Genomic DNA, 13,594 nt, shown 5'->3' on the forward strand with positions numbered 1-13,594 from the left:
TGCAGATGCGCGGCCCGTGCGCCACGAGCTGAGGAGCGGGCTAGCAGGGCGCGCGCCGGAGGGTCCGGCCGCCGGGACCGACCGAGCGGTCTGGGGCTGCCCGGGCCTCGCCTCGCCGCCCGCGCCCATGTCGCCCGGCTCCGGCCAGAGCGTGAGTGACTGTCGCCCGCAGAGCGCGACGGACCACGGCGCCCGGGGCCCGCGCGGTGAGTGCGGGCTTTGGCCGGGCATGGGGACCTGGGGACCCGTGTCCCGCGGGGAGCGGGAGAGCTCGGGCTCGCTCACGCCGAGTCTTCCAGGTTTGGGGTGAGCGGGGACCGCGGCGTCCCCCGAGCGCGCCCGCAGCGCACGTGGCTCCCGGGCCCTGCAAGGGGCGGCGGCGGCGGTGGGCGCGCCTTTGTTCGCGCCGGGCACGGGTGTGCGCCCGCCGGCCCCGGGGGCGCGCTCACCTGCCCCGAGTCGGAGTTCTTTGTCTGGGTCTTGGCCCGGCCTGCCCCGGGTCGGGGCCTCCCAGACAAAGCGCGGCCGTCGCTGCCACCGTCCCTGAGGACACGCCTCCATCAGAGCCGGAGCCCACCCGGACCTCCCACCAACACTGGCCCCATGCCTGGAGTGGGGACCGATGTGGCTGCGCGCACCCCATCACGCCCCTGTAGCTTCAGGGACTACCCCGGGAACTTACAAGCGTGGCTCTGGAGCCGCTCGGCGCTGCCGCCCGGGGCTGTCCGCCAGCCCCGAGGGCGCTCACTCCTGAGAGGAAACCCCGCGCTCGGGCTCAGCGCTCCTGGCAGCGCGCCTCTTGCCTGCGCCGCTGAAGGGGCTGGAGCCTGCACCCCGGAGCTGGGCGCCTGGGCTCCTGCAGGTGGCTGCCGAGCCTTCGGGGGCGTGGCCGGCCCGCGCACTGGGCGGTGGTCCGTGAGCACCAGCCCGACCCTGGGATCCCAGCCTCCACTTCCCAGGGGTCAGCTGTAAGCTTGGGGACCTGCGGGTCCGGGTGGGGTCAAGGAAGCACTCCTCCGAGGCTCCGCTCTCCGCTCCAGCTCCTTCCCGGCAGGCTCGGATGGACTTTTCCCGGGTTCTACGGCGCCGCCTGGTGGCTCTGGGAGCCCAGTGCGCCTGTCGGGTGTGGAAGTGAACCAGAATACACACGTTTGGGTTTCCTGGAGCAGTGGGGTGCCGTGTAACCGTTGAACGACTCCCTCCACCAGGGGGCGGATCAAGGCCAAATCTCACCCCTCCGATGCCACTCTCCGTGTCCCTGCCTGAGTGCGTGAGCAGCAGGCGGTTCCCATGCGTCCTGCTGAACCCAGCAGGACACTGCTGCTGGGAGGATGCGGAGCTCTGGGGCTTCATGGAGGAGGTGTGGCAGGAGGAGGGCAGGTTAAGTCAGAGAGAATGAGGAGCAAAGCAAACCTAGGTGCCACTGGTGCTGGGGTGCCCTGTTTGAGAAGGAGTGGGTGTGGGGTGTGGTCACAGAGGGGCGTGGTACGGGTGGGAAGCTGGGGGCAGGTCAGAGCAGGAAGAGGTTGGGGCTCTGGGTTAGGACCGTGGGGAGTGTCTGGTTCTGGTTGGTTTATAAAGCGCTCCTGGCTGCTGTGTGCCGACGCTGGGGGAGGTGTTGGAGCACTGCCCCCCACCCTGCTGGGCCTCTCTGCCAGCTCCCCCATTACTCTCCACTCTGCCTGTACCTCCAGCCTGTCCCTGCCCTTCAGCAGACTTGGGGTGCGCAGCAGATACCCCTCACAAGATACACACCCGGAGGAGATGACATGCACTGCAGTCCCAAAGCAGCCCGTGGTACCTGGATGGGAGTGGCCCACTGCACACACGTGTGGTGGTGGGTGCACCTTGAGCACCTACCTGCAGCAATATGTCCAGCAGTTCTGGCGCTGGCTGAGGATGGGAGCCACGTCCATTGGTGATGGGGGGGCATTTCCGCCCTCACTGTCATGACTCGCTGTGTCCTCAGGCCCTGCCTGCCCTTCCTTGAGGATAGGCCAGCTATGAATGTCTGTCTGGTTCACCCCCAGGGCCCCTCAGGTGCTCTGAACTCTGCCGTCTGCAGAGGGGGGCCTTGTTACTGCCTTTCCTCCCACTGGCCTCCCTTGCATTTGGCCTGTGTTTTGGGGGGATTGCTATGGCTCCTCAAGGGGGCACCTCTTTCCGGGCTGGTGTGTGAGCCTCACGGGCTCGCCTGGCTGGAGCCAAGCCCTCTCCCAGCTCCTGTGGGTGCTGTGACAGGGAAGGCAGGGTTTACACGGCTCAGTGTCACATCTTTTCTTTATTGGACAGGGGTTTGTGATGTGCTTCAAAGGGCTTCCCTACCCCCAAAAAATGCAGGACCCTCCCCCATGGTTCCCCTGACATGGGTATGTCTGCGGCTGGGAGGAAGGAAGAGGTACACTGTACAACTTCACACACACACACACACACCCATTGTCAGCTGTTCCTTCCCTCTGTTGGCTCAGGGTCCGTGGTGCAGATGTGCACGCCTGACAACCCAGATGTGGCTGGGGGACCCTGGGCAGTCCCTGGTCCCTTTTACACACAGAGAGGCTTGTATATGCCGTTTCAGCCCGAGTGTGGGGAGAGGGGCCTCTCCATGGTGCCGTGTCCCACTGTCTTGCTCACGTCGCCCTTGGTGGGCGTGAAGGTCCTTGTTAGCGTAGCTCCCCTCACCCCTGTGTGTTTCTGGCTGCCCACGGCAGCAGAGCCCACCTCACCACCCTGCCAGCATCTCATTCTTCTCTCTCTTCCAGGCGTCGGTGGGCTCAGACAAGCTCTTTACGCCAGCAGCCGACAGAGGTATGTGCCTCACTGGGCCTGGGCCCTGGTCTTATGGAGGGCAGGCCTGTCGTCTTGGTGACGAACACATGCTCCGGGTGGCCAGTGTGGGGCAGGGCACTGCCAGCCAGGGGCCTGCCATGTGTATATGGGCCTGTGTGAGCACGTGAACTTGTACCCCCAGGACCCCAGGTGGGTTCTGGGCAGTGAAGGGTGCACCGATGGGGAACAGCCAGGCACGCAGGGCAGGGGAGGGTGGGAGGGTGCACAGCAGGTCCCCCAGAGCCCCCGGGGGTTGTAGGAAATGCAGGTTCCCTCCCCTCCACCACTGATGGGGTCCAAACACTGCTGCTGCGTCAGAGTGGTCGTCAGTGTTCATTCGGACTCCGGCCCAGGGCACCTTCCTGCAGGTGCCCCAGCTGGTCAGCTAGGCAAGGCCAGGCTTACTGTGTGGTCGGGATGGGTGGGGTGCCAGTCCTGCTTGAGGCAGCTCTGCAGGCCCCCGCTGGAGGTGGGGTGAAGTGGAGAGTCAGCAAAAGAGAAGGACCTCAGCGAGATGGGTTGGTAGCGGCGGGAACGATGAGCTCAAGCGTGGCAAAGATTGGGAGAAGGGGACAGGGTGGGGCAGCTCCGTTCTGTTGTCCGGACGGTCTCCATGAGTCAGACCAACCCAGCACCACCTACCAACGGGGAGCCCTGTCGGAATGGGACCATTCAGTGGTTGGCACACTTGGATTCTTGGCTGCTGGCGTCTGGGCAAGTGGTGCCTGGGGCAACTGAGCCCACTGTCGGGCAGGGGGCTCTGGGTGGTGAGGGCTACCCCACTCACATCACCCATCTCTGTTCCCCTCCCTGCCACTGCAGGCCCCCCACTGGGGGAGAAGTTGGAGGTCAAGGCTGTGGCCGCTCCCAGGGTCTCGGGGCTGGAGCGCAGCCGTGAGCTGAGCACCGAGACACCCTTTCTGCCTTCTGTGCCCAGCCCCACGGCAGCCCCTGCGGCCACCACCGCTGCCGCCACTGTGCCCCCATCGGGGCCCCCACCAGGCACGCGGGCCAGCCCTCTGGTGAAGAAGGAAGCCCCTGCCCTGCCCCGCCTCACCCCACAGCCTCTGCCGCCACCCACGCCTCCCCAGCCCCGGGCCCCACTCCCCACACACGTGCCTCTCTCCCTGGGCACCTACCCGGGCCCCAGCCAGGCCACACACAGCAGCCTGCCCAGCCTCAGGTAGGGCCAGCCTCGCGGTGGGCGGGGGACTGGCCGAGGAGAGGGGTGCTGGCCCTGCAGTGACCCGCCCCACCCCCAGCAGGAGCAGTGCCACTGGTGGCCCTGGCCTCAGCCTCCTGAAGAACGTGGCCCTGTCGCCTCACGGGCCGGGCCCCACGCTGGCCCTGCCCAGCTCCAACCTGTCTACCTCGCACTTCACGCTGCGGGCCCAGCACCAGCACCCCGCGGCGGCAATGTTCGCAGCCCCCCCGACACTGCCCCCTCCCCCGGCGCTCCCCACCAACAGTCTGGTCCTCCCAGGGCACCCGGCCGGTAGGTCCCTGCGCCGTCTGCCCCTGACCCTGCTGCTGGGGCCCCACTGAGCATCCCCCAGGAGGAGGGCGGGCAGGGTGGGACCGGGTGGGGACCGGGTTCTGTAAGTGTCCCTGCTGCTCATGCTCTGCACCCACACCAGGCCACCTCTTCCCAGGAGGCTTTTGGCCCGTGTGCAGGTCCTCCCCACAGGTGTGCATGCACACGTGCTCATGGATGTATGCATGCTCACATGTACATGTAAGCATGTACACACCTGCTAATGCAGGAAAGCATACATGCACTCACAAATGTGCATGTACACATGCACACGCATACAGACAGGTGCGTAGCTATACACACACTCACGGATGTGTGCAGACGTGCACACACAGGTGCATAGCTATAAGTGCAGAAACATCTGGGCACACAGGTGCATGTGTGCGTATATACCCATGTAATCACATGTGCGTGCACACACATGCATAACCATATGCACAGAAACACATGCATGTGTACACTCACACGTACATACTGGTGGTTGCGTGCACACATTGGCACATGTGTACATAGACACGTGTATGCCCTGTGCCCAGGGCCTCCCTGGCCTCGGTCTGCTCTGTCCTGTGGTGTCCAGCAGGTGGGCCCAGCCTGCTGGTGGGCAGCAAGGGTCCCCTCCCCCAGTGTCAGTGCCACCAAGGCCTGCTGGGTTCAGCACGCAGGGCCACACCACGTGGTCTGAGCACATACCCCTGCCTGGCCTCTCCATGCCTGTGGTAGAGCTGGTGCCGTCGAGTGGCCCCCATGAGGGCCCACGGCGGCCGCACAGTGGCGGGCAGTGGGTGACGGTCTTCTCTCTGTCTCCAGATGCCAGCCTGTTGATCTCCCTCAGCCCACCAATCATGTACTGCCAGCCTCCCTCGGGGATTCTGATTGGTACTTGGTCACAGGCCCCCCTCTTCCCTCCACCCCTGAGTGCGCACCTGGCCAGCGGCCGCCGCGGCGGGGCCTGCCGAGACCGGGAGTGCCAGGTGACTACCCGCCTCGCCCCCCGGGAGCCCGCGGCCGACACGCCTCTCTGTCTCTTTCTCTTCTTCTCTCGTAGATCAGGAACTGCTCAGGCAAGAGCTGAACACGCGCTTCCTGGTCCAGAGCTCGGCGCGCCCCGGGGCTGCCCTGGGCCCGGGGGCGCCGCTGCGGGCGGAGTACCACCAGCACCAGCACACGCACCAGCACACGCACCAGCACCAACACTCATTCGCCCCCTTCCCGCCGGGGCTGCCCCCAGCGCCGCTCCTGCCGCCCGCCGCACCCCCGCCGGTGCGTAGTGGGGGCGGGGCACTGCGCACTTCCACGCACGCACGCATCACAGGCCGGCCGGCGGCCCGCTCGGTCTCCCAGCCTCAGTGCCTCTGCTGGGCATGCTGAGTGGCACGGTGGGGGCTGCCTCGCTCCCCATCTCCTTCGGGGTCACATGGGACAGGATCCAGGGCTACATGAGCCCAGATGGGCCAGGAGGCTCCCAGAGACACCGGACCCTGACCCCAGTCTCCCTGGCCTCTGAGACCACGTCCTGCGAGCCAAGTGCCCACCCAGTGTTGCCAGGAGCTGGCCACGTATTGGCATGTGTCTCCCTGCACATGGTGACTAGCCTGGGCTCCACGCCCACCATAGTCTGGCCAGACTCCTCGACCGGCTGGCTGCTCTGCCACCCATGGGTGTGGGTCCTGCCCCTGCAGGGACACCACTGGGAGGGACAGCATCCTGGGCCAGAGGGTTGGAGCTGGGGGCTGGGCCAGGGGATGGCTGACTGCTGGCCACACACAGTGGTGCCTGCCCACAGCCCAGCCGGCATGGGGTGCAGGGGTGAGGAGTCTGGGCTGAGCAGAGGGCATCGCTGTGTGGGGTGGGAGGATTGACCCCATCTTTCTTCCCTCACAGTTTGACAAATATGCCCCCAAGCTGGACAGCCCCTACTTCCGACATTCCAGCGTGAGTGTGGGTGGCCCAACACTCTCTGGCGGCCCTGTGTTCTGGCGTTGGGCTAGGTGGGGGGCTCCAGAGGTGCTGGGGTCAGGGAATGATGAGGGGTCGCCGGGCTCTGGGCTCTCCCCACCTCACCACTTGGCCTGAGTCATCCTCGAGGGGCTGTTGCTGGGTCGGTCAGCCCTGCGTTCCTCTCAGAATGGGGGCAGAAAGGGACAGGGAGGGCACCATGTGGCCACGGGCCCGGGTCTGTGGGGTCGTTCCTGCTCCTCACTCGCTGTGCACTCTTTGCAGTTCTTCCCATCCTACCCTCCAGCCGTCGCAGGAATGCCCACCCTGCTTCCACATCCGGGGCCCTTTGGGTCCCTGCAGGGCGCCTTCCAGCCCAAGGTACCAGCCACTCCAACGGGTGGGCACAGCTGGCGAGGCCCATGGAGGGGGCTGTGCCTGTCAGGCCCAGGGCTATGGAGGGGAGTCTGGGTGCCCACTTGCTGCAGGGACCTGGGGGGTGGGGACACATCCTCTGACAGTGTGTGGAGGGCGTGGGGGTCCTGGGAAGGTGGTCTCTGCCCTTGCCTGGCCCCTGAAGGGGCCTCACACCCCCCTTTCTTGCTAGACATCCAGTCCCATTGAAGTGACAGGCCGGGCCAGTGCTGTCCACACCCTCCTCCAGAAGGCCCCCACGGTAGGTGTCAGTCCTGCCTACCCTGTCCCAGGTGGACACACTGGCATTATTGGCCACAGTGGGGGCTGCACTCCCTCCCAGCCCACAAAGAACCACACACACACCTGGGAGAGCCACACCACACACACACCCCTGGGAGAGCCACAGGAGAAGGGCGTCGGGGCACAGTCTCTGCCCCTTCCCCTCCTTCGTGGGGCTTTGCCAACTGCAGGGACGGTCACCTTGTTCTCCCTGTGTCCACAGGTGTCGGATCATTACCGGGCGGTGGTCAGGGTAAGCATGTGGGTGTGTCTCTGCATGTCCATGAGTATGTGTGAGGGTACGTACGCGTGTGAACGTGTGAGTATGTGACTACGTGTGTGTGAGCATATCTATGTGTGTTCGTCTGTAGACTTGTGTGTGCATGTGTGAGACTACATGTGTAACTGTGAGTACATGGCTTTGTGTGTGTGAGCATGCCTGTGTGTGCTCGTCTGTACACATGTGAGCATGTGGCTGTGTGTGAGCATACCTGTGTGTGCTCGTCTGTGTACACCTATGCATCTATCTCTGTATCCACACACATGTGAGAGTACACATGGGAGCGTGAGTACATGGCTACATGTGTGTGAGCATGTCTGTGTGCTTGTCTCTGTACACTGTGTGCATCTGTTCATATCCACATGCATGTGTGAGAATACATGTGAGTGTGTGTGGCTACATGTGTGTGAGCATGTCTGTGTGTGCTCGTCTGTGTATACCTGTGTGTGCATCTGTCCATACCCACGTTCATGTGTGAGAGTACATGTGTGAACATGTGAGTGCATGGCTGTATGTGTGCACGTATGAGCACATGTGTCCTTGTGCCTTCCCTGGGAGGACAGAAATTGGCAGGGCTGGGGACAGTGGGCAGGGTCAGCTGGAGGTGGGGCTGTGTGCCCTGCAGAACGCGTCCCCATCTGTCCCGGCAGAAACCAGGGAAGTGGTGTGCGGCCCACGTGCAGATTGCCTGGCAGATCTACCACCAGCAGCAGAAGATAAAGGTGGGCTGCATTGTCACGTCACCATCCCAGGCTGGGCAGGCGTGAGGCCTGGTGGCTCCAGAATCCGAGGACCGTGTGGGAGGGGAGTGCTAGGGGCAGGGCCGAGCCAGCAAGACGAGGCCAGCACGTGGACTGCGCTGTCCCTCAGCAGATGCCGCTGGACCCCCACAAGCCAGAGATGGGCACCAAGCTGGACCTGTCCAGTCGGCCCCCAGCCCCAGGAGTGTTTGCCGGTCTCCACTACCCGCAAGACCTGGCGCGGCCCCTCTTCTCCAGCACTGGTGAGGCCTTTGGAGGGCATGCTGGCTGCTAGGGCACGCTTCCTGCCCTTTGACCTTTGTCTGTGCTAGGGCGGGGGATGTTCTGGCTCAGCAGGGCCTCTTTTGCTTTCTGTACGGTGACCGGGGGTCTCTTTCGGCCTTTCCCTGGAGCCATCTGAGCCTCAGAGGGTAGGGGTGGGGGGTGGAGTCCATGCGGGTGTCCGCTACCCTCACGTGGCGTCAGTAGCCCTGCTCCCCAGCCGGGGCTCCTTGCCCTGACCTTTGCACCTCACCCATCATGCCCAGGGCCTCGCCCTGACCGCCTGTCCCTCACCTATCACATCCGGGATCCCAGTCACCCAGCCCTCACATGCCCGTCACACCCAAGGTCCTTGCCCAAAACTGCCTGCCTTCACACAGCAGTCACACCCATCACACCTGAAGTCCTTGCCCTGACCCCCCACCCGTCACATGCCAGCCTCGCCCCCTCTAGGCTTCCTGTTCAGATGCCCTGTCCACCCTCACATGGGCCTCCTCTTCACTCTCCCAGCCTAGCCTCCCTCTCTGGAGGGGTGTTTGACTTTTCTCTGAAGGGCAGCCCTCCGAGTCCACCACAGCTACGCTTGTCTGCCCCTCTGAGCTCACTCCTGGGCCCGACCCCCAAGACCACCCTCAGTTCTGCTAGGAGGACTGCAGGGCTCAGCGTGTGGTTGTCACATGGCTGCAGTTCATCACGGCGCAAGTGCACAGAGCACCAGGAGTGGGGAGCAGGGTCCTCTCCCTACGGTGTGGTGTCTCACACAGGGCACTCGTTCCCTCACTGATGGTGTGCCCTGTGGCATGGCGGCACATGCTCGTCAGATACTCGGCACCCAGGGTGATTAGAGCTGGACCTGGGCTCCACCACCTGGCACCGTCCTTCCTGAGAAAACAGATGGTCCCCACAGTCCAGGCAGAGGGAGGGAGCTACCTCATAGGGGATGATGGGCCCACCAGGAATGTAGGTCCCTGTCACCGGCAGGGGCCACCTGGTAGTGGCCCTTGTGTGATGGCCATCTGGGCCTCCACAGACTCTCCCCACAGAGGGCTGCTTCATTCATGGCACCCATATCACGTGACATGGGTTTGGTTGTAGTGGGGGTGGGACCTTGTCCCTTCACCACAGGACCCCTGTCACCTGGCCCCACAGGCACCAGGGCGTCACTCCAGCTGGAGCACGGAATCCACGGTCTCTCTGCTCCACTCCCACCTCACCCCCAGCCTAATGCCCTTCCACAGATGCCACTCCATGATCCTGTGCCCACATGTGGGGGCCTCACAGCTAGTCTTGGTGTGTGGTGGGTAGATTCTCACCTTGCCCTTCCATAAAAAGCTTAAGTCTTCTCTCATAATTAGTCACTTCATGGGGGTTTTATTGGAATTGAAGAGAATTCATATCTGTATGGTCATATCTTGCTATTCATGAATATGGTAAATCTGCCCATTTATTTGCATCTTAATAGAATTATTCCTAGATATTTTGTATGTTTTATGTTGTGATTAGCATCTTGAAAATTACACTTTCTAATGTGCCGTTGCTAGAGGGTAGAAATGCATATTGACTTTGGTTGACAGTTGGTATGTTGCATGTTGATTTTAGACCTAGCAATCTTGTTAAGTCCTTGTTAATGCAAACAAGTTATTTGTGGATTGCTTTGTATTTCTTATTTAGATAGTCACACCTCAATGACAATAGTTGTTTTTCTTTATCCTAACCCAGAGGCTTCAGTTTCCTTCTCTTACTGGTCACCAGTACAAGTTGGAGGAGAAACTGTGACCCCAGGGCTCATGGCTGCTCCTGGTCTCAAAGGGGGGCCTTTCTCTGGAGGAGTGGATAGTACTGCCTGTCATGTCTGGTGTGGACTCTGGGGCACTCTTTCTCTCCACCTGTTAATTGCATCATACTGGTTTTCACCTTGAATCTCTCACGTTCCTAGGAGAAGCCCAACCTGGACGATCTTGGAGTAACTCAGCCGATGTTCTGTTCACAGTTGACTTCCCGAGTGTGTGGCCTGCATTTCCCTTCCTGCTGCATCCTGGCTGGTTCTGTGGTCGGGTGTGTCCGCCTCTTAATGACTTAGGAGCTTACCTTTTCTCTGTTCTCTGAGATTGAAGTCATCCTTAGTTTGAAGACTTTGTAGGACTCGCCTTTTAAGCTTCCTGCCCTAGTAGTTTATACTGGTGGGTTGTATGTTTGCTACAGGACTGTTTAAGCTTTCTATCTCTTTAGTCTGTTTTATAGCTTGAATTCTTTTAGGAATTGAGTTAATGTACCTTTCTATATCTGTTTATATCAGCGTGTTCCCCATTTCCTCTTACAGTGTAAATGTTGTGGGTCCCAGTGCCTCTTAGAATTGCTTAGCTGTGCCTTCAGCGCCTTTGCCCTTCATCGGTCTTGCCAGAGGTCCATCTCTTCTTAGCATCTGAAGAGAAACTGTTAGCTCTGCTTCCTTTCGTCTGCTTTGTGTTCACTTTGCTGGCCTTGTTCTGTCTTCTCAAGTTTACAATGTTAAGTCTTCAGTATCTTCCCACTGCCCTCCAATCAACCGTAGAGTTTAAGTGCCTCTGAGCTTGCTGGCTGCATCCCACCACACATTCAGATCCCCCCTGTATTTTCATTAGCACTAGGGTCAAACCATTTTCTGATTTTTGTTGTGGCACGTTTGGCAGTGTGTTTAAATCTACAGAGGCTGGAGTTGTTCCGTCTGGGAGCTGGGGGGAGACCAGATGGCTGGGTGTGCCCAGCTATCCACAGTGGGAGGCTGGGAGGGGATGTGGACGGTGCCGTTGGCGATGGTCCTCCAGGATTAAGCCCGGGAGGAAGTCGAACTGACAGAAGAGACGGGGACCCTCCTGTCTTTGCTTCTGGACCAGAGCAGGGCACGTGCCCTCAGACTTGACAGCCACAACTATATCTTTCTCCACTGCTCCTTGTAAGGGTCAGTGCCCCCCTCCACCCAGCTGATCTCTGGCGCTTGGCCCCAGGGGTGCCTCAGAATCGGGGAGCCAGGGCTGCCGGGGACATCATGTGTCCTGCAGCCTGGGCCCTGTGGAGTGCATAGGGAGTGGTGTTGCCTTCAATCTCTGAACTCACCTGGTCCATCAGGACAGAAAGTCCAGGCCTCTGTGTTAGGCAAACAGCGCCACTTATTAGCTGGCTTTGGGACCGGTTCCATCACAGCACAGTCTCCGGGTCCTTTTCTATGCCGTGTCTTGGCCCTCTGTCCTCCTTAGCGGTCCAAGTCCACCTCTTGTGGCAAGCCTGGTCATGTGCTTCACCGCAGAGTTGGGGTTAGGATGGGAGATTGGGTGGCAGAGGTTCCTGGAGGGAAGCTGGTACCCCCCCCCCACCTCCATAAACGAGACTGCAGACCCCTCAGCTGCCAGCAGGACTCCAGGGTCTAAGACTGCAGCTGCAGGGGTACGAGGTCCTGGTCAGCTGGCTGCCTCTTCTGTCAGGTGCCGCCCACCCCACCACCAGCCCATTCGGACCCTCCACCCATCACAGCAGCTTCCTGCCCGCTGGTCATCTGGCAGGTAGGTACTGCCTGCCCCAAGACCCCTGATGCCCTGACCAGCTTCCTCAGTAAACCTAGGCTGGGGATGGAGGGTGACCCCAGGTCCCAAGACATCCCTCAAGGCCTCAGGAGTGGGGGCTGGTGTGTAAGGGGCCATGGGAGGGAGTGCTTCTGGGCCATGGAGACTCTGAGCCCCAGACCCCTCTCCCACCTCTGCAGACCCATTCAGCAGACCAACCACCTTCGGGGGCCTGGGGAACAACGCCTTCGGGGGCCTGGGCAGCCACACAATGAGTAAGCCCTCCTCCCCCTGCACGTCCTCTCCACACACGTGCCCTCCCCTCACAGGGCCAGTGGGGCTGTGGGAGGCTTATGAGGGTGAATGGGCTGGACCCCACACCACCGGGTCTCCTGGGCGAAGCCCCCCAGTTTGTAGAGGCTCAGCCTCATGTCCCGGCCCTCCCTGCAGCAGCCGGCAGCGTCTTTGCCCACAAAGAGGGCTCCATGCTGCATGGCCCCTCGGCGCTGCACAGCCTGCCCAGCCCCCACGAGGCCTGGAGCCGGCTGCACCGGGCCCCGCCCTCCTTCCCCACGCTGCCCCCATGGCCCAAGCCTCTGGATGCAGATCGGGTCTCCACCCTGACCAACCACGACCGGGAGCCGGACAAGGGCAGGGAGGAGCAGCGTGAGCGGTGAGCAGGAGGCCAGAGGAGGGAGGGGCAGAGTGGCCATGGGAAGATGGGGTGTGCTCCATGGGGGGGGGGCAGGAGCCTAAGCAGGGAGGGGCACCTGGCTCAGGTGGAGGCCAGCCTCCAGTGGGCAGGGCTGTGTGCCTGGGAGGGCCTTCCACCACCAAGGAAGGGCAGGAGTTGCCATCCCACTGCCTTGGGCTCCAGGTGCCCCTGGCTGCATGGTGGGGGCCACCCAGGGGCCAGGTAAGGGAGGAGCATCAGCAGGATCCTGGGCCCAGGGCCTGGCTGTGGGCGGGTGTCTGAGAGCGGAGGGGCCCTGCTTCCCGGGGTGACCACACTGGACTGAGGAGAGGGATTCCCTCATGTTGTGTTTCAGGGCTTCCCTGAGATATGTGGGAACAACACACAGCCTGTGAGCGGGCCTCCCACCCACGGCCACAGGCCTGCCCAGGCAGGTGGTCCTAGAACCCCAATCCCATGGCCCCCTCTCTAGGGGGGCAGCCCCACAGGTGAACCAAGCTTACCCCCTCTGCTAGCAGGCCACCCTCCTCCGCAGGAAGTTTCCTGAGGGGCGGGGGTGTTGGGGGAAGGGCTGTAGAGGCTGCGTCAGTGTGGCGACAGGGCTGTGCTCTGGGGGTACAGTGGTGAGCAGCGGCCAGGCAGCACCCCAAACCCAAAGTGCTTGGGTGACTGTGCATCCTTCCTGGACACAGTCTTTGTGGCCTCAGCTGGCAGAGCCCGGCCCAGGTGTGAGGGGTGGGTCTGCTGTCTGGAGGCCTGTGCCCCTGAGAGTGGCGGGGACGAGCCGCGGAGCCCTGTGTCCCTGGACTGGGGCTCCGGGTCCGGAGATCCCCGCCCCGGGGTAGAAGCGGGTCCCGACCAGGCGTGGGGTGCAGGTTCCAGCGGTCTGGATCTGTGGGAGCCGGTAGGACACACCCCCCAATCCCACTCGGGACCTGCCTAGGGTCCGGGGAGCGCCCCAGCTGATAGGGGCCAGGCTGCAGCCCTGCTGCTGCCCCTGCCGACAGCCAACATCTCGTCCGCCCCCAGGGACGTCCTGGACAAGACGCGCCTTGGGACCCGGGGCTCGCC

General features: G+C 62.2%; 1 protein-coding gene across 1 annotated transcript in view; it reads left to right on the forward strand.

Moving 5' to 3' along the window:
- FBRSL1 (fibrosin like 1) overlaps positions 1-12,506 on the forward strand; it is a 105,853-nt gene extending 93,347 nt beyond the window's left edge. The window contains exons 10-22 of the mRNA XM_042782849.1: positions 2,760-2,805; positions 3,649-4,009; positions 4,089-4,321; positions 5,168-5,236; positions 5,406-5,620; positions 6,242-6,292; positions 6,903-6,971; positions 7,215-7,244; positions 7,922-7,993; positions 8,145-8,274; positions 11,752-11,829; positions 12,030-12,104; positions 12,280-12,506. Coding sequence (XP_042638783.1) covers positions 2,760-2,805; positions 3,649-4,009; positions 4,089-4,321; positions 5,168-5,236; positions 5,406-5,620; positions 6,242-6,292; positions 6,903-6,971; positions 7,215-7,244; positions 7,922-7,993; positions 8,145-8,274; positions 11,752-11,829; positions 12,030-12,104; positions 12,280-12,506 — 1,656 coding nt within the window. The remainder of the gene's footprint in view (positions 1-2,759; positions 2,806-3,648; positions 4,010-4,088; positions 4,322-5,167; positions 5,237-5,405; positions 5,621-6,241; positions 6,293-6,902; positions 6,972-7,214; positions 7,245-7,921; positions 7,994-8,144; positions 8,275-11,751; positions 11,830-12,029; positions 12,105-12,279) is intronic.
- The last annotated feature ends 1,088 nt before the right edge of the window (positions 12,507-13,594 follow it).

Source organism: Orycteropus afer, unplaced genomic scaffold (genome assembly GCF_000298275.1).
Source record: "Orycteropus afer afer isolate SDZICR_OR568_19922 unplaced genomic scaffold, OryAfe1.0 scaffold00489, whole genome shotgun sequence".
Classification (NCBI taxonomy): domain Eukaryota; kingdom Metazoa; phylum Chordata; class Mammalia; order Tubulidentata; family Orycteropodidae; genus Orycteropus; species Orycteropus afer.